The sequence below is a fragment of the Odocoileus virginianus genome, chromosome 32 (genome assembly GCF_023699985.2).
Source record: "Odocoileus virginianus isolate 20LAN1187 ecotype Illinois chromosome 32, Ovbor_1.2, whole genome shotgun sequence".
Classification (NCBI taxonomy): Eukaryota; Metazoa; Chordata; class Mammalia; order Artiodactyla; family Cervidae; genus Odocoileus; species Odocoileus virginianus.
In genome coordinates, this window is record NC_069705.1 from 15,441,481 (window position 1) to 15,462,659 (window position 21,179).

Here is a 21,179-nt window from a genome sequence, read left to right on the forward strand (position 1 = left end):
CTGTGTCTTCAAAGGAACCACGTCTCATATGCTTGTCTTTGGGGAGCTTTTTCTGTAAAGCACACAGGTTAAAACCTCTCCCTCTTTTACAGTAATCCTTTTCAGTGACCTTGAATTCCATAAAGTCTCAACAGCCTTGAGCTAGGGACGTGTAATCCTGGGAGAAGAAGGAGAGGGCTATAAGACTTATCACCGGCTTGCATTCATCACCAGCTGAAGCACCTGAGGTTAGGAGTCCAGGCATTCATGCCAGTGACCAGAGGCTTGTGGTCAACAAAAGTCAATGATCATTCAGTCTTGGAGACTCAGGAGGGAGCAGAGCATTGTGGGGAAGCAGCTGAAGCATGAAACTGACCTATAAGAAATGAAACAAACCTGCCTTTCATGAAATATAACAGAGTGTACTCATCCTTGAGGGTTAGAGAAATACTGGCAGCATATTTACCAAGAATTTAAAGAAGAAAATGAACTATATTTCACACCCCTTACTTTATTATATTAAGACTGTCCCTGTTAGTTTGCATTTCACATCCTTTGTTCTCTGGGCACTGTTAGAAGGCCCCTTTCCAGTAGTTAGATTGCACGCAGGTATGTCCTGCTTTATCCAGATACTTTAGGAATTTATGTCTGGAGAGATGGACTCCTATCTCCTTTATTGCCCTCCATCTATCTCCTTTTAAGACCATCTCAGTTCAGTCACTCAGTCATGTCTGACTTTTTGCAACCCCATGGACTGCAGCACGCCAGGCTTTCCTGTCCATCAGCAACCCCTGGAGCTTGCTCAAACTCATGTCCATCAAGTCGGTGATGCCATCCAACCATCTCATCCTTTGTCATCCCCTTCTCCTCCCACCTTCAATCTTGCCCAGCATTAGGTCTTATTCCAAAGAGTCAGTTCTTCGCATCAGGTGCCCAAGTATCGGAGCTTCAGCTTCAGCATCGTCCTTCCAATGAATACTCCTTTAGGATGGACTGGTTGGATCTCCTTACAGGGATTCTCTTAAGGGACTCTCAAGAGTCTTCTCCAACACCACAGTTCAAAAGCATCAATTCTTCAGCGTTCAGCTTTCTTTATGGTCCAACTCTCACATTCATACATGACTACTGGAAAAACCATAGCTTTGACTAGATGGATCTTTGTCAGCAAAGTCATGTTTCTGCTATTTAATATGCTGTCTAGGTTTGTCATAGCTTTTCTTCAAGGAGAAATTGTCTTTTAGATTCATGGCTGTCGTCACCATCTGCAATGATTTTGGAGCCCCCAAAAATAAAGTCTGCTCAGAGCCCCCTATCCCCAGTATTGTCTCCAGCGTGTGCATCCAGATCTGGGGTCTTGTCTTATTAATTCTGTCATGTTTTAACTGTAAATGTGATCACTCTTCTGCGATTCCCTTTTCCTCTCCTCTCTTGTTCAGTCCTATCTCCTCCTTCCCTGTGTTTCTATTTATCCCTAATAAGAATGGCATACACTTTAGTAACAGACAAACTGACATTGACATTTTTGCTGTTTCTGAAAAATATGCAGAAGCAAATTCCCACACACTAGAACTCCTATTAGGAGAATTTGTTGTTGGAGAGGGATTATTGTAACAAAGAAAGAAATGACAGGGGTGAGGAGACCAGAGAGGCTGCTTTTATTGATGTATTTATTTATTCTTTTCCATATCTTTATTCTTTGTGTTTTTTCTAGTGTTTTTCTTGCTTTTTATTTTTTGCTTCACATTTTGTTGTTCTTCCAGATTTTATCCTGTGTCTTTTTTTTTTTTTTTTTTTACCAAAATGCTTTCTTAAAACATTTGGCTATTGCATTAGTTTGCTAGGACTGCTGTAACAAAGTACCACAAGCTGGGCAGCTTCAATAACAGGAATTTATTGTCCCACAGTCTGGAGGCTAGAAGCTTCAGATCAAGATGTTGCAGGCAGGACTGATTTCTTCTTGGAACAGGAGAATCTGTCCCATGCGTCTCTCCCTGCTTCCCCAAGCCTTGCTGGAAGTCTTTGGTGTTCTTTGGCTTGTAGAGCATCACCCTTTGTATGCCTTCATCTTCCCCTGAGCTCTTCCTGGGTGCATGTCCATCCAAATTTTATCATTCACAGGTCCTGAGAGTTAGATATCAATCTACTTTAGGGAGATAGAATTTAACCCATAACAGGTAGCTTGTGATTAGTCACATAACCAGTCTTCTATGGGAACCCAAACAGTGCTGAGTATGGCAGTTTTTTTCTCCACATGTCAGCAATGCATCAGGGATTTCCTATGGGCCACCAAACTCAAACATTCTATGGTTCTATTTGTCAGAGATAAAATTCAGGTCAAGTCATGAACTGGGTCAACAGACTCACATCAAAGTAGTGATGCTCACATGGTCACAGAGTTTTAGTTTTGGAATAAAACTCTCCTATCCTTTCCTGTTTTTAATCCATTTGGGCATAGAGAAGGCATTGAAAATAAAAGGATGAATCATATGTAGAGTGGGGACTGGTGATTAAGCAGAAGAACTGAGTCTTGAACACCTCCCTTAACAGTAGAAGTGCGGAGTTCCCTGATGCTGGGGAAGATTGAAGAGGAGAGGAGAAGGGGATGACAGAGGATGAGACGGTTGGATGGCATCACTGACTTGATGGACATGAGTTTGAGTAAACTCCAAGAGTTGGTGATGGATGGGGAGGCCTGGCGTGCTGCAGTCCATGGGGTCACAAAGAGTCGGACACGACTGAGCGACTGAACTGAGCTGAGCTGGTGGTCCAGTGGTTAAGACTGCACCTGCCAATTCAAGGAACACGTGTTCGATCCCTGGCCTGGGGAGATCCCACATGGCGAGGGGCAACTAAGCCCTCAGGCCACAACCTCTGAGCCCGCACATCCTAGAACCCGTGCTCCACAAGAGAAGCCGTTGCAGGGAGCACTCTGCTCTGAAATGAAACGCAGTGCGCAGCGAGAGCCTGTGCGCCGCAACTAGGGAGTAGCCCCGGCCGCCCGCAACCGAAGGAAGCCCGTGCGCAGCAGCAAAGACCCAGCACGGCCAAAAGGAAAATGAATAAACAAATTTTAAAAATAGATACGCACTCAGAAAGTCGTAGAAGTGCTTGAAACCATGGCGACTTAAAGAAGGAAGCATTCCTTTAAGCGACCATGGACTTAAATTCCCCCCTCCCCCACGAAATAGTTGGTTGGCTTTATTTGTAACTGGGCCTTGGCTGGAAATTTTTTTTTTTTTTTTACCCATAATCATCTAAAAGATAATATATTTTCAAACTGTGATCAGAGTTCATGAGACATATTTTAATTTACTTTTTGAACTTACTCCATTCGTAGCTATTTAAATTGCAGCAAAGTATTTTTTTAGAGAGAGTGCACATAGCAGAGGCTTAACTTAAATTTTTTTTTTAGTATCACTATATATGTATGGCAAGTGTAAGCTCGACTGAGGATATATAATTACTTGGCTGTGCCCTATAGTAATGTTCAACGTGGCGGAGAAAGCTGTTATTTTTAGCATCCTGAATAAGGTTGCTTTCCTTTCTCAGCCTCCAGTCTTCCCTGCCACATCCACCCGAGTTAACCTTGATACATTATTGATGTATCCTCAATATTCAGTTTCTATATATAATTTTTAACCAATAAAATTTTTAAAGAGATTTAAAGTACATAATTTTATCACTCTGAATTCTGATTTATCAGCCTAGCTTGGCTTCCAACCTCTGTAATCCCTCTTTTCCAAATGACTATGGTCACAGGACCCCCAAACAACTACATGCTGGTCTTTAGGATGAATTCTGGGCTCGAAAGTAGACAGAAATGATTATTTTTGTGCCCTCATTGTGAGATGGATTTTCAAGTGACTTCTAGGTTGCCCTGGCTTTGTTTTTTTTAGCATTAAGTTATATGAGCTGTTTGTATAGTTTGAAAATTCATCCCTTGTCAGTTGCATCATCTGCAGATACAAATGCTCTTTTACAATGAGTTATTATTGTTGTTGTTGTTCTTATGTCCCTAAAAGACAAACATTTAGTGGCTGAGCACAAGGACGGTAATATCCTTTCATCATCTCCTTAGTTGAATACCCATGTGGTGCCTTCTTCTAGGAGTCAGTGGCTTCTCATTTAAAGAGGTTCCTTGTTATCCTTAAAGACACCATGGTCTCAGAATAATGTCTGTTTGGTCCTTGAGGTGCCCTGTTTTGGGGATTGAATCCTGATAGTGGAAATTTTCTCCACAGCTAGGGAAAAACCACACCAGAGTCAGGCTATGCCCTATTGAACCGTCACTCTTGCAGGAGTTATTTCAACAGAGGTGCTCCTCCTGGGCCAATAAGATAGCCGGGTGCCACCTCTTTAGTGTATGTCCCACATTTTCAGAAGGGTTCACACTGAAACTTAAATGATAAAGTAAGCAAGTTCAGAGAAGCCATTTATAAGCCAGGGAATGGAATATATTCATATATATATGAATATATATTCAGCTCTTCTGGATTGAGGATTTATTTATTTTTTATTTTTTTAATTTTTTTCCATTTATTTTTATTAGTTGGAGGCTAATTACTTTACATCATTGCAGTGGTTTTTGTCATACATTGAAATGAATTAGCCATGGATTTACATGTATTCCCCATCCCGGTCCCCCCACCCACCTCCCTCTCCACCCGATCCCTCTGGATCTTCCCAGTGCACCAGGCCCGAGCACTTGTCTCATGCACCCAACCTGGGCTGGTGATCTGGATTGAGGATTTAATATGTACCAGGCACTGTACATATTGGGTGTAGAGATGAATGAAATGTGGTGCTTACACTTCGTGGAGCTCACTATTGGGTGAATTTCCGGATTGGAGACAGGTAGGCTAATTAGTAGGTAAACATAAATCCGTAATTATAAAATGAGAACATTCAACAAAAACAAACAGCCAGCTGTCATGAAACACAATGGGGTAGGGATCAGAGAAGTCCTGATTTAATTAGTAATATTAAAGATGCAACTTGGAGGAGAAGGAGATGGTGATGAAAATGCATTCCAGACAGAGAAAATGATAGAACAATAACTCTCCGGCAGTGATCATTGTAGCTAGTCCAAGGAATTAGAAAGAGGCAGTTTGGTTAGAATGTAACGAAGGGGCAGGAGGAGTGAGTCAAATAAAGTGAAGGATACAAGCAAGGGGCCAGACCAAGGGAGGTCTTCTGGGTGTGGAACTGGTCCAGCAAGAGCAAAAGGGAAATGGCGAATGGGTGAAAGAAGGTCAAAGAGGAAACTTTGTTTCTTTCTACTCTCCCTCCCTTCCTTTCTGCCCTGCTTCCTTTCCTCCTGTCTTCTTTCCCTTTTTAATGAGTGCTTACTATGTGCCAGCATTATGCTAGTCACTGGAGTTACAGAGCTAAACAAAAGGGATAGACATTGAACCCTGGTGTATCCAGCTTCCTGGTCAGGAGGTCATCGCCCTAGCCCAGTGTAGCAGGGCCGGAGCGGGGGACCTGATGAAGCGGTGGGAGTGAAGATGGAGAGGAATGGGAGGCTCTGACATCCCTCCTTTCCCCCTCTAGCGCCCGCCACATCCACTGGCGATACTTCCACGACTGCTGTTTCATCCACCTCCTGACTTGGGGATCACAGAAATCACTCCTTTAGCTCTCCTTCCTGACCTCTCTCTTACCCAGCGGCTGCCCGCTTCCATGTCTCATTTCCAGAAAATGATGATGATGAGAAAAGCAAGAGAAAGAGACGGCAAGAGAAAGTACAAATCAATACATGAATTAGAACATGAATCAAGTGAAAGGAAAGAAACATTTGGGGAAAATGGCAGATGGCAGAATGCCAGCATCAGTGTGCCCAGTGAAGGAGGAAATGGATGATGTTTTAGGAAAAGGATGGATTAACCCGGTCCACTTGGGGAGATTAGGTGGAGGATTTTAGAAACTCAAGTTCCCCATTAATTTTCTGGTTCTGACACTGATGGTGGACTGAATCTTGGAACTTCTACTTTAACTTTAAAACAAATTACATATATTGTTAGAAGGCGTCATAACCGAGAAAGGGGGCACTTCCCCAGTGGCTTTCTTCTGTTGTGGCTCCTGAGCCCTTAATAATATGCATAGTCTGGATTGAGATAGAGTGTCAGTGTAAAATACTCACTGGATTTGATGACTTAGTGCAAAAACAGGACTGAAAATATCTAGTTAGTGATTTTCTATATAGATATGTTGAAATGATATTTTGAGTATTCCGAGATAAGAGAAATTATTAAAATTAGCTTCACCTAGTCTTATTTAGCATTTTTCAGCGTGATGGTTAAAAATGTAAATGATATATCTAGCTCTCATTATGCTTCTATTGGATACGAGATTATAATAGTAACCAGCAGTTACTGAGCACTCAGTGTGTTCCCGACCTTCTACTAACACATGTTAGTACCTGTGTTACATGTTAAACAGGTTACATGTTTTAATTTTATTCTTCACAACAGATGTAAGGGTACATACTGATATAGCTCCTTTTTTACAAATAAACAAACCAAAGAATAGAGGGATTACGTGGCTTCTCTAAGTTCACACGATAGGATTGCGGCAGCGTGGGGATTCGAACACAGCCAGGCTGGCCCCAGAGCCCACTTTCACTCCTTCCACTGCTTTCCTGTTGGTGTTCAGAGCTGCTTCAGCCTCTTACACCACGCTGATGGGCGTGGGTTTAAGAGATTCAAAAGAAGAGAGGAATGAGAGACAGAGAGTCAAGTGAACTCTTTCAAGGAGTTCTGCTACAGAGGAGAGCAAAGGAATCAGATGTAAGTTGAGGAGGAGGGTGGAGCCAACCTTCCTTTCCCTTTTCCAAGATGAGAGAAGGCCTGGCATGTGAGTATGCTGATGGGAATGACCCAGTAGAGACTTAAAAAAAAAAAAAATAGATGATATAGAAGAGAAAGGAGAATTTGGGAGAGGTTCTGGAGCAGATGGAGAGCGTAGCATCAGGTACCCATGTGGAAGGCATGGTTTTAGACAGGAACATGACAAGGTGAGCCATTAAAGTGGGAAGGCAGGAGATAAGCTGTGGAAGTCTGTGAAGAGGGACTTTCTAAAACTTTAACAGCAGAGCTCCAAAGAGCTGATCTTTTAAAATTAATTGATTGATTTTTGGCTGCACAATGCAGTGTGTGGGATCTTATTACCCCAACCTGGGATTGAACCCACGCCTCCTGCAGTGGATGCATGGGTCTTAACAACTGGATCACCAGGGAATTCCCTACCTCTGAGTGAAGTAGGAAGTAATGTTATCGGCTGGGAGTGAGGATGTTGGAAGAGTCACGGATTTCAGGAGGTAAGAGAAGATTTGGAATAATCTGGGAACATGGGGCAGTGAATGGATGCTAGAGAGTGATGGGCATTTCATAGGCAGCAAAGCCAGAAGCTTTAAGGATAATAAGTGACTGTTTCCTTTTTTGTTTTTTAAATGGGATGAAATTGCCATCTATTTGGTTGAAATGAGTCAAATGCTGATCAGATGGGGCTGTTGGCAAAAGAGAAGGAAGGAGATGGTTTTTAAAAAGCTGAGCCAGAGCTGGGCATCAGTGATGAAAATGGACCGGTAATTCATCTCCTTTATTACACTTGTAGTGAATGCTTAACTAACTCTTAAAAAGAGAGAGAGGGGAAGAGAAAGAGAGAGGAAGATAATGGCGCATGGCTGTATTAGAATTTGGAGGCCTGGAAAGATGTCACTCTGTGGAATGAAGCACTCTGGCTGTGGCCGTCTGGGTTATAGAAATAGATGAACAGCTCCTTAACTGATCACAGTGTGAAATGAAAAAGCTCTCCCAATGTTCCGCCTGCAGGTCTGTCTCGTTAAACTTTATTTCCAGGTTTGGAACCTTCAGAGCTTCTAAATAAGAGAGAAAAAAAAAAAAGAAAAGAAAAGAGAGCCCAGGTGAAAAATGATGATGACAGTTCGATGAGGATAGGCTGTTTGCTCACTGGGCGGCAAGCCTGATAAACCGAAACCTCTCCCTTATGATTCCTAGAGAGCTCAACTATGACCGTAAGACACCAAGTAAGATCAGAAGACTGGACGTTATCAGAAGAACCCAGTCTAATTATCTCTAGAGAAAACAGGAATGATGATCAAATTTCATTTACTTTCAGGACTTAGTAAAACTGTATAAGCAGGTTTCTGTATAATGCATAGGCTTAAGTGTATTTCAGGGGCTGAATGCATCATAACACATCTAACACCTTAGTCTTCTAGATTTTCTAAACCTTTTTGTTAAAAGTGATGAAAGTGGATGCTATGGGCAACAATTTCTTTAGTCTGTTCACTGCTATTGTAATCTTGTGCTTAGACCAAGATCTGGCTCGAACAACCTTCTGGGCTGTTAGACTCTTCACCCCAGCCTGGCAATCTGGCTCACCAGCTTTGGAGGGGCTGATTGTATACCCTGTTTTAAAGTACTTAGGAAAGCATCTGCTTTTCTTTCTTCTGGAGCGAAAATACGAGCCCATCTCCATAGGGTTGGGATTCATCTTTGTTATCTTTCTGTTTTAAATCGAAAGTGTGGAGACTGTCCACTCACCAACAGCATGGAGTATCTACCAGCTGGCTTCCTCCCTGACCTAATGAAGTAACACATATAAACCACATAGATTCGTCCTCAAGCATCAGAGTCGTGATTTGGAAAACTCTTGTTGCTGGATAATCCAAAGTTGAAAAATCTACAGGAAAAAAGATTAGGGGACTGAAAATTTACCTAGAGGCAGATGTATTTTCCAAAGTCCTTATTCCAGTATATTCAAATATACAGATATTAAAGAAGTCTAGATAGGGGAGTGTCAAAGAGCTTAAAACAGTAACAAAACAGCTCTTAAAATAGTAATAATTAATACTGTACCAAACATGACAATTGAGCTTTCACGCCGAGATGACTTCGGAGAAGACTCGTGGCTGAGGGTAGGGAAGGAGGGAGGGTTACACTGGGGATGAGGAACCTCCAGGACCTCTTCCTCTGTCTCCTGGATGTTCACTTTCTGTGATCCTTTCTGGAAGGTGTATCCCGTGCTTGTGGCTTTAGCAGAAGGTGTGGTGTGAAGAGCTTGAGGCTTCTGAATGAGCTTTCTCCTCCTTTGAAGAAAATAGATTGGGCAGGCCAACTCATCTCTTTAAAAGAGCTCTTACCTCCTCTTTGTTGGTTGTAGTCAGTCCTTTAACCTCGATCCTTTTGGCCTTTGTTTTCACCTGTGTTCAAAGTGGAGCCTTTGAGTGCTAAGTTTTAATCAATCGATTTCTTTGGAAGTCTTTTTGTTTTTTTTTCTTTCCAGTATTCTTTGAGAAATGCTGCCCACTTGCTTAGCTGGTCACAAGGAAGGGTGGGTGAGGGGAAGATGGCTTTTCAACATGAGGGTCTCTGCCCACCCCTTTGCCATATTAGGTGAAGGGGAATCAATTTAAACTTCTTCTTTCAGAAAAAGTCACTTTAGCACTTATACCATAGTTGTAGGGTCTTCTTGGCAGCAAACCTTATTCTAAATGCTTTCATGTATTATCTCTTTTAACGCTCTATTCTGCTGAATGAGGCGGCTATTGCTTTTTTTTTTTTTTTTTCAGTTTTACATGTGAAGAAAGGAACGGCAGAGGGGAAAAGTAACTTGCCCAGGATCATATGCCAAGGGGTAAAGCAGGGCTGTGTACAGCCTTCTGATTCCAGGCCTTTCACTGCTAACCTCTCTAGCAGGCTGCCTCCTTATGAAGCATTGCTCACTACCTCTCCTTGTCGTGATCACACACCCCACACTCGTCTTACTCCCCGAACTTGCCCAGTAGCAACATCTCACAAAGCTACCAGATCGCAGAGGAGGAGCACAGAGTCATCTGTATTCATGACAGAGCACGGAAATAATCTATGGTCTGGGGAGAAACACACAGAAGGATGAAGGTAGTGGTGAGAGCCCCTCAGAGCAATTGGCTTTCACAAGACTGTTTCATAGGAGACCTTTTCATTGACTTAGAGTGACTTTTGTGTGATGACCATAATTCAAGTGGCTGTGTAAAAAGTATACAAAAGTAAATCTGCAAAATATCTAAATTCCTTTAAGAGAACGTGCAGACTATTCTATGTGTTACTGTTAAGGTCTGCCCCCATTGGTAACTGTTAATTTTTTAAGAGAAAGAGCACCAGTCAAATGATCGAATCTACCAGTTTTTGCAGTTGACTTAAGACCTGCTTGACCATCTCCAAGGTCACAGAGCAATAATACTGATAATTGACTGACTTCACAAAGCATCTACCCTGGCTTTATTTCTTCTTCTTAAAAATATTTACTCATTTATTTGTCTGCACCAGGTCTTAGTTGCAGCATGTGAGATCTAGTTCCCTGACCGAGGATCGAACCCAGGCCCCCTGCATTGGGAGTGATTAGTCTTGGCCAGTGGACCACCAGGGAAGTCCCACTTTGTTTCTTTTTTTGTCTCACTTTTTCCTTATTAGCCTTGTCACACTTTACACATCATACTAAGCCTCTGGAATCCATTCTTTAACAAGAAATGAGTGACTAGACTCTGTTTCATAGCTCTTTTGGAGCATAAAAGAGATAATAAGAAAATGATTTTGAAGCAATGGAGTTTCAGTTTATTGTTGTTCCTGTCCCCTAGAATGTCTCTTCTTCCAGTTGGTGCCTAACACTTTCTCCTCTCTTTCTTTCCCAAATATTCTATGATATTTGTTCACATTCTGATTGCCATCCATTTTCCAGGCAGTAATATTGATTGCCTTATGATATAAGGAAATTACTTTATGTGTGCCCATGTAGTGTTTTCATGGCTTCTCCCATTATTATAAATCTTGCCTGGGGGTTCTTCCTTCTTGAACCCATCATCCTATCTTCACTTTATGGAAAATTCTAAGTTATCCTCCTATCTTTCTTATGCTTTCATGAAAGGAGGGAGATCGGAGCTGTCTGATGACATTTTAACCATTTTATCTCCATTCACTTACAGAATAAGAACCTTTACTTATTTTCTGTGATCAGAATATAATCAGCTTTTCACCCTTTGGTGATTCAATATTGTTGGGAAATTGTTCTGTTTATGAGTCCTTCACAGGAGAATGCATCCCAGTCAGTGCAATTTTTTGAGTGACGATAGGACAATATAGGTTGAGAAAGTGCACTCATCACACACTTTGCCCTTTAAAATTCACAATTTTCCAGGGTGAAATAACACGTTGTGTCATTTAAGTCTCAAAGGAAATAAACAGAAGGGCCATTCCTCTCCCAGGCTAGGAAGTCGAGATTCCTCTTATTATACCCTTGGTGGTAAAATGTTTAAAAATGCTGAAGATTTTTATAATTTTATTTTGTATCCTCTTAATAAATACAAGGATATTTCTTAGTATTCTAAAAACTTGAATGTTGATAAATACAGACACAATTAAACGATAGTAAATCCAATATACTTGAATTTAGTAAGAAAGCCAAACTGAGGAGTTTCTAAATGAAATTTTAACAGATCTACTTATTAAGTTATGGGTTTATTCCCCTGCCATGACCTGAACATAATAAGACAGATAAGCAGGAAAGAACAATGCCGGGAAAATATTCAAAACTGTAACCAACACTTAGAAATGAAATTTTTGGTGAGGAGTATGCTGTTTTGTACACAGAAGTAGAAAAAAAATGTTGTGCAGTTGGAACTTGTATAATGTTATAAACCAATATTCTTTCAATAAAAAACAAATTTAGAAAAGTGTGACCACGGATCGCTCCCTAAAGGTAAGGAAGCTGCCTTATTAGTTGAGGATTTTGACTGTGTCTGGCCTTTCTCACAAGGCCAGTGTCAATGTTGGCATAAATCTCTTTTTAATGGAGTGATAGGAATCTGGTTCTCAAGGGTTTAAGAGGATATACTTTGGCCATGTGTTCATATTCATGGAGGTTAATTAATGTTTAGACAAAGCTAATCTTGTTAATAGAATTGTTCAGCCCTCTGTAAAAAGAGGACACTGGAAACGTGTCATGTAGAGTGCTTTGGAGTTTGAGCAGTCATTGGCTTCACAGCAATACCTCCGTTTTGTGGAGGTTTTTACAGAGAGGTGTTCTTGCTCCATCTTACCCTCTCTCTCGTGTCCGTTCCTCTCTCGGTGCGTGCGTGCTAAGTTGCTTCAATCGCGTCCGACTCTTTGTGACCCCAAGGACTGTAGCCCACCAGGCTCTTCCGTCCGTGGGATTTCCCAGGCAAGAGTACTAGAGTGGGTTGCCATGCCCTCCTCCATGGGATCTTCTCGACCCAGGGATCGAACTCACATCTCCTGTGTCTCCTATATTGGCACATGGATTCTTTACCACTAGCGCCACCTGGGAAGTCATATTTAATGTATATATATGTGTGTGTTAGTCACTCAGTCATGTCTGACTCTTTCTGAACCCACCCACTGTAGCCCGCCAGGCTCCTGTCTCCAGTGGAATTCTCCAGGCAAGGATACTGGAGTGGGTAGCCGTTTCCTTCTCCAGGGGATCTTCCTGACACAGGCAGATTCTTTACCATCTAAACTACTAGGGAAGATCAATATATATGACATATATATTATATACATATTTATACTGTATATAATCATATATACATATATGCGATACTTATATGTCATGTATATTTGTCTATCTGTCTGTCTTTCTTTCTGTTTATCATCTATCTTTGATTTATCTTTTTCCTGTAGTGAAAGAAAAGGCTTGGTTTATTTAACTATACACTTTGATTTGGAACTGTAGCCCCCCACCCCTCCGCCCCAGTGCCTCTTTGTTACGAAAATTATTTGAGGGGCAGGACAATTAAGGGCTTGACTCTGGAAGAAAGTTTGATCTTCCCCTTAACTTCCTGAAAGAACTTGCATAGAGAGTCTGTTCCTGGAATAGAGCTACCCCAGATACTTCAGCAGAAAGTGTGGACTCAGTGTGGTCGGGGGAACCCCTAGAGACCAGGGTCCGCTCTGGGTCCCACTGTCTCTGCAGGCCCAGCAAACATTTATTTACCAAACATTTGCTGCTCCATCTCCATGTGAATTTCCTTCCTCCCCTCTGAAGTCCCAGACCCCTACCCTCAACAGCCTCTTTTGTCTTTAGCAGAAGATGGTGTGTAAGGTGAGGGCTTGGGCCATTTTGGTGAGTCACTTTCTTTTCCTGGGTCTCTCCCATGGATGCATATTTCTGAGTCTTTAATCTGGGAAGCAAACTCACTCAGAAGGACAATGCAAATAGTGGAGTGCAGTTTACTACACCGGCGGGCCCAAGGCAGAGTCTCCCCAAGGACCCCGACCAGTTTTTGTGAAAACCTTATATTCCCTAAATGTACATGCTCAAGCCCACCTCCCTAAATTCTCTGAAACTAGTCTGAACAAAGGAAAAGAAAGATACAATGAGAGTTAACCGTGATTCCTATTCCTTAAACCTAGGTAGTTAACAGTGGACAATCATCAATAGGCCTGTGGTCCTACCCCAATAAGCATAGTAGAATTTATGATTCTATTTGGTTACACCGATAATTAGGGTATTCTTTTAGGTGACAGAGAGTCTAGCTACAAGCCCTGGGGCTCTTCCTGTGGGGGGGTTGGTGGGGGGGGATTGGGGACATGGTCTGATTTTCCAGTTGGTATATCGTTTCCATTGATACTGGGCATATAGCTCAAAGTCCACAGGCTGGCCCAAGAGGGGGTCCTGCTTTCAAGATGGAGCCTGTTCTGTCTGTTTCTTCCTTCACTGTCTCATGTCAATTTCATTCTTAGACCAACCGGAAGCAGCAAGAAGGGTAGAGGAAAACCTCTTCCTCTCCAGCTGCTGAGAGATGGACCGCTGGGCTGGGACTCAAGTTCGGCACTGGGAGGCCCCTTGCAGGCTAACTTGTTTCCTCGTCTTTGCTCCTGGCAGCTTTCCAGTCTCCTGCCCCTGATGAGAGTAGCAGAGAGGAAGGGAGCCCCGGCAGATGCCCCTTCAGGCTGAAGCAGGTGAGTCCCCCAACAAATCTGAGTGAAGCCTTGAGAGGATGCTACTTGGGCCAGAAGAGCCTTGGGGTAAATGGGTCCAAACCATGCTTGGGGACCCCAGGAGGGGCCGCCAGACTTCCTCTCGCCGAGGTGAGTTATGTGGTCAGGAGGGCAGATTCAGCTGAGTGGACCAGATCCCGCCTGGTGATAAAGTGGTGTCCCAAGGGCACCAACATGCCCACTGGGGTGTGTGAGTCTGAGGGACAGAAAAGGGGGCCTGGGGAGTCATAGGCTGGAAATAGAATTAAGTTTTCCTGAAGAACAGGCTCCCAGAACTGGGAGCCTCCCTCATTTCAAGTGGTCTGTGCTCTTGGCTGGTCCTTGGGATCAACCCTGGGGGGATGGGTCTCTTCCTGCTCAGCGATGTGAGCCCCAAGGGGGTTTTTCAACAAGGACACAATCACCACGGTCCCCCTCCCTTTCCCCTTACCCAAAGCTCTTTGCCGGATTATATGCTATAAACATTATAATCACATTAAGTATTTTACTTGTGAGACTACCTATTGTACCTTTTATAATAACAATAAATCTGGCTGAACGTTTATTATGCCCACAGGGTACCTAATGCCTTGGTAAACCTTCCCTCTCCTATTATACTTTCTGTTTTGTCCTTCCCTAATATGGGATGCAAAGTGGTTGTTTTGCAGACTCGGTATTAGTTAGAAATTTAATTTTCTTTAAGCATTTGGAAGATTACAGCTGATGACAGTGAATGATTTTTTCCCTGAAAATTAATATCTGCCATGGAATTGAATGATAGATAAGGACTGAGATGTTCAGGATAAGAGCAGTAGAAACCTCATGGTCAGAGGGAGGGCCTGCCTGAATTAACGATTGCTCTTTTTCTGCCCTCTGCTTCCCCAAGTAAAGAACTTGCCTCCCTATTTTGTAAAACACCAACTTGACCCCTAAGCAGTTGATTGGAACATGAGTGGGCCCTGACCTAAGACCCAGAGAGGTTTAGTCCCAGCCAAGGACTTACTCCTAAGTGGCCTTCCTCATGTCAGAGCAGAGGTGTGCTGGAAAAGCTGATGGGGAGAGATAGAATGACAGAGATCTGAAAAATCAGAGCATCAGGAGGGACGATGAGGGAGAAGAGAGACCAGATGTCTCCTAGTCCCTTTCTAAATCCAGCAGCATTCAAATGTACCTTGAGGTTTTGTGATCTGCCACTGTGTTCAAATAACCAAGTCCATTTTCATGCTTAAGCTCGGTTGAATCATTTAGTTCATTTCAGTTATTCGTTGCCAAAGCAGCTTTAATGAACTACGTCAATATTCCCAGTAAAACTACCATGACCACGGGTGTTTGCTGCTGTGGGGGTGAGGTTGGGCTCAGGGGGGGCACTGGGTTTTTCCCGCCCGGTTTCAGACTGTCCCATTTATCACATCTTGTGCTTCAAAGTGTGTTTTGCCTTGAAGAGGTTCTTGAGAAGCACAGCTCTTGACCTTGGGCTCTCCTAAGGCACTGGGGCCCAGATACGCGAAACCTAAGAAAAACAGCTTTCTTTTCACAAAGTCAGTGTTGCCTTGTGTTTTTAGAGCCGGAGGCTTGATTGCGCCTTTGGGGGCTGACAGTTCTTTTGTTTTGGAAAAACACCCTATAGGTTAATCAAAGTCAAAGCCCACATCCTGTGTTGGGCTGGAGACCGGGAGGCGCTGAATTGGGCTCTGTAGTTTGGTCAAAGGTTGCGTTCCTCATGGGTGAAATAGCATCCCTGAGAACACGTGTGAGAAGAGGCTGGCTGGTGATGACAGGGGGAGAACAGACTCGCTTTTTGTTTTGTTTGTGTTTTTCTCTATTCCGGTGGTGGGCCAGAGCCTCTGACACCAACCTGCGTGGGTTTGAGTCTCAGCTCTGCCATCATTCACGACCCAGTCAGGAGGCATAACCACAACCAAGAGAATTTCATAGAAATTTCACAGGAAGAGTGATCAGTTAGGCCAAGCAGTGTTAACGAGGTGACTGAAAGGGCTTCACGGGGGTAGCAACCCGAAGAAGGGACTATCACCACTAGGTCTGAGGCCACAGAGAAGAGGCTACAAGAGTTAAAACTTAAGTTGGTAAAAGAGGAGCCCCGTGGAGATGGAAGTCAGACTTCTGAGGAGGGGCCCCTGCCCCGCATGTCCTGGCGTCTCTGGGTTGAGAGGAGGGGCCTGTGGGACCCAGCTCTCCCAACAGCAGGGGCTGGCTGCCTATTGCTGGCCTCTTGGGAGGTGGGGGCAAAAAAGGGAAGGTTGTCCTGTAAGCCGTGTGTGTGTGTGTGTGTGTGTGTGTGTGTGTGCGTGTGTGTGTGTGTAAAACCCTTATGCCTTTTAACTCCCTTATGCTTTCACCCAGCTTTCAGCCAAAGGTGATTGTATCGTGTGTGAAAACCGGGTCTCAGCTGTGTTTTGGAATTCATGGTTGAACCCAAGTCTATGCTTGGGCAACACATGATGGAGATCAAAAGTCGCTTGACAAGGCTGGTTCTAAGATGGCTAGAGGTGAACTGCGGAGGAGTGCAGCTGAGAACCAGGTCTGCAGCCAAGAGTTTGGGATTAGCAGACACAATATGTAACTTATATAAAAAAGATAAGCAACAACATCCTACTGTATAGCACAGGGAGCTATACTCAATATTTTGTAGTAAATTATAATGAAAAATATGAAAAAGAATATATATGTATGTATTTGGGTAACTGAATCACTTTACAGTATACCAGAAAGTAACACAAACATTGTAAATCAACTATACTTCAATTAAAAAAACCCAGAAAATAGCAAGTTTAGGAAGGACATAGGAAAAAAGGCTATATCCAAAAGAATTATTCAACCAAATTTACTGATACTGTCCTGGAAACAAAACTAAAACCAGCATAGAATAAATTTTTTAAAATAAAAAAACAAAAACCTCACAAAGCAATTTTACTATAGATATGGGAAAATGATAACATGATATCGTGCAAAAAAGGAGGCACACGAAATTCCTTGTGTAGTGTGATCTCAAAATTACCCAGAAGAAAACTTGATGGGCATATATTAAAATGATTAACTTTGTATTGCAAAATTATGTATATGGTAAGACTACATCCACGGATGCCGTGGACATGAACTTGGGCAAACTTCGGGAGATGATAAGGGACAGGGAAGCCTGGGGTGCTTTAGTCCACGGGGTCGAAAGAGTCGGATATGACTGGGCGACTGAACAAGACTCTATTAAATCAAAAAAGAAAGAAAAAAGAAACTTTGGGCATTCTGGTAGCAGGAAAAATATGAAAGCTATTAACAGAAAACTTCTGTGATAAGTTAAAGGAAGAGGAGGCTGTTTTCCTTCAACTAAATTCTGTGAGAATTTTTTTTCATGTGGAAATTTCATAAAGAGAAAATAAATATCATCTCCAATGCCTTATGTATAGATTTATACTTATATTAGAAGTAAAATGATTCATTATTAGAATACTTGGAATAATTTATTTATTTATTTACTTTGTAAAGGCCTTTCATAAAAACCAAGAGCGTAATGTTAAGAGTGAAAGTCAGTGAAGGTTAAGTCTGGGAGGAACCACACTGCAATAAATAGGTAAATTTTTGAGTGGCTAACCTGGTCCAAGAATAGATCCTGGAGAAGCATTGACTTAACCAAGGTCACAGAAGATGCTAATGGCAGAGCCGGAATTAAATCTTGTGACTTGATTTTTCAGCCTGACCATGCTACCCATCCCCCTACCTAGCCCAGAAGAAGAAATGTAACTGACTTCAGCTTCTATGGTCAACATCCATCACTGACTTCAACCCCTGATCCCAAATGTCCTACTAATGTATACTCACCCACTTCCCCCCTTCATATCAAACTACTTCTTAATTTTAAACCCTATCTTTCTTCAGATGAGTGTACATTTGTGTGTATGTGTGTGTGTATTTGTGTGATTGTGTACTTGTGTCTCTTAGACTAACTAGGCTTAAAGACATTCAGACAATATTCTGTATCCAGATTTTAGCCCCAGTAGGCCAAACTGCAAACATTTGTCTTTCAATGATTAATGGAGAGAAATTTATGTTATAACTGATGGGAAATTTACAAGATGCTTTTAATATAATTAAAAGTAATGTCTCTATTGGCTTTTAACTCTTCTCTAAGCCCAGTATTGGCTTCTTTCCAGAACTAACACATCTCATCCAGCAACTGGAGAACATATTTTAAGAAAAAGAAAAAAAAAAAAACCAAAAACTTCCATCTTTGAATTCATACTTGATTGACCAGAGTGTAGTTTGTGAAATTTAATATTAGGTGACTCTGTCTTGACAGATCACTGGGTTGCTCCTATTAATATTTCCTTAAAATCCAGAAATATTTTAAAGCAGGAAGAAGCAGAGAGTTTCATCTAAACCTGTCACTTTTTACAGTTGAGGAAACTAAATTTAGAGAGGTTACACCATGTATAACCACTAATCCTGTGATTTTCTTTTTCTTTCCCCCTCATTCTTTCATTTCAAAAATAATTTTTGAGTGTCTATTATGTGTCAGATGATGCAATGCCTCCTAGAGTTAAAAGTGAAAGCCTTGGTCATGGCCTTTAGAAATAAGAAACCAGGGAAGCATGTGTTAATGAACATTAATCTGTTTTTTAAACATGTTTTTATTGAGATATCATTGACATATAACATGTTAGTTTCAGATGTACAACATAATGATTTCATATTTTTATACATTGGGAAATGATCACCACATAAGTCTAAGTTAACATTATCACCATATATAGTGTTGACTGAAAAAAAAAAACACACAACCTAAACAGTGAGCCTTATATTTTTTATTTGATGCACAAAATTGGAGACTTCAGCCTGGGACACAGCATCTCAAATAATTCTGAGACTGCTCTGAAGAGGAAGGGGGGAAGCCAAGATAAATAGAATTTTCTGTGAAAATCAAACAAACAAACAAAAAAAACCCAGGCAGTTGGAACCTCCAAAGATTACTGTTAATAAAAGAAAAGCAGATACCTCAAGTTAAGGAATTTAGCAATGACTATCAATCTACTATAGCATATGTTGCATGGTTAATGTTATATTCCTAGAGTTATAAAAAATGAGGGAATAGGAAATTTGTCTAGGCAGTCAGGAAACTTTTCTAGAATGAATGACATTTTATAAAAAGGTAAGTAGGAATACACCTACTTCAGAAACAAGAAAAGAGTATTTAAGGCAGAGGAAATGAGGCATATAGGATAGGTTTGTGCTCACCTGAGGGATACCAAGGACTGGCTTAATCTGTAGGGAGTGATTGGGGGTCAGATTGAAGGTCAGACTGAAGGTCAGTGATTGAAGCTCTGACGTCATTGAGGAAGGCTTTATGAGGCCAGCTAAGTTCCATAAGCTTTATTCTGTGAGTAATGAAAATCTATTGCATAATGTTAGGTAAGGAAATGACATTCTACACTTTCACATGGGTCTGCACTTGAGAGGAATAACTGGGAGCCCTCGAAGGAGGAAGGGCAGCTGGAAGTCGAAATGATGAGATAATGAATTCGGCCAATACGGATGCACCTTACAGAGGAGGAGGAGGTACTTAGGAGCTTCGGATTGGCAGGACCTTATAATGATGATGAGGGATAAAAAACAGGGAGCGAACAAGGAGGAAATTGAAGCTTCTGTTTTGAAGGTTCGAGTCTTGGCGATGCCGTATAACTAGGCTGTGACTTACATGGAAAGTGTGGTGGGGGAAAGCTTGTCGTGTCAGAGCTATTCAGCTTACTCATGATGGAACATTTAAAGGGAAGATACACAGGAAGTAATTGAAAATCTGTGTCTTAAGCTCAGAAGAGTCTGGGCTGGTGTGGTTGATTTTGTATTCTTTAAAGAAGATGAGAGTTAGGTAAAGAGAATAAAGAAGTCTAAGAATAAGCCTCTGGGGGATTACTGGAAGAGAGGAACTAGTACAAGACATGGTTCGAAAGAGTTATTTATGTGGTAGAAAGACAATGATGGTAACTGTGATGTTACTATGCTTTCAGTTGCTATTAACAGTCAAAGAAACTCAAAATGACTGTTACGATAAAGTAGACTTATCTGTTCGTTTAGTGACAGTAGCAACCCCAAACTCCGGAGGTAAGTACAACAGGGAACAGGTGTTTTAGTCACAAATCCAGTTCCATTTCTTTCTGACTCTCTCAAAAAGGTCCTCCCATGGATGTCAGGTTCATCCCTGGACTCCTAGGAAGATGACTGGGGCAATGTCTGATTTCCTATCTGTATACAACTGAGGCCATTCTACCAGTGGCTCTATCTCAAAAGGGAGGAAACTTCTCCCAGTTCCCATCAGTCTTGCAGTGACCTTTCATTGGATGGACAGACCTGTTCTTGAGCCAGTCTCTCTGGCCAGTGCAATTCTATAATCTTGTTGCATTAGGCTTGGACTTCTGAACTGATCGCTTGCTTACAAAGTAGAGATTGGGCTGACTTCTGTTAGTGAGAGACTCATTGATTTCTCTCTTGTCTCACAAAGCGCAAGCCTGTTAAAACCAAAGAAGGTGAAGTGGAATGGTTATTAGGCAAGCAGATGCCTGTTAAGAGGGGGCATCCCTGGTGGCTCAGATGGTAAAGAATTCACCTGTAATGCAGTAAACCCGGATTTGTTTCCTGGGTTGGGAAGATCCCCTGGAGTAGGAAATGGCAACCAGTATTCTTGCCTGGAGAATCCCATGGACAGAGGAGCCTGCTGCGCTGCAGTCCATAGGGTAACAAAGAGTCGGACACGACCAGAGTGAAGTGAATCAGCTATATGTATACATTTATCCCCTCTCTCTTGGACCTCCCTCCCACGCCCCTCTGTCCCACCCTTCTAGGTCATCACTTTCACTACCTGTTAAGAAAACCAAGGGAGGAGAGGGTTTCAGAATGAAGGAGTGGTCATTCATAGCAACAATTGCAGGTCAGGGACTGCCCTGACAGTCCATTAAGACTCCATGGTGCCAATGCAAGGGGCACGGGTTTGATCCCTGGTCGGGGAACTAAGGGGCTTCCCTGGTGGCTCAGAATCATGCCATGTTTTAGTTTTTAAAAATTGTTTTGGTATAATGAGAAATGGACACATTTAATTTGCAAGGTCAGGCTTAGCAATATTACATGCACTTTGTAATTGCAGTGTAATTACATTAAAAGGCAAAGGCAATCTTCTTTGAGTATGGCCAACCACTTAGAAGA

The 21,179-nt window shown here is 42.1% G+C and overlaps 1 protein-coding gene across 1 annotated transcript in view; it reads left to right on the top strand.

The window, feature by feature from the left end:
* FUT10 (fucosyltransferase 10) overlaps positions 1 to 21,179 on the top strand; it is a 229,838-nt gene that overhangs the window by 111,844 nt on the left and 96,815 nt on the right. Inside the window, exon 6 of the mRNA XM_070459911.1 lies at positions 13,882 to 13,958. Within this exon, the coding sequence (XP_070316012.1) occupies positions 13,882 to 13,903 (22 nt within the window). The 3' untranslated portion in view covers positions 13,904 to 13,958. The remainder of the gene's footprint in view (positions 1 to 13,881; positions 13,959 to 21,179) is intronic.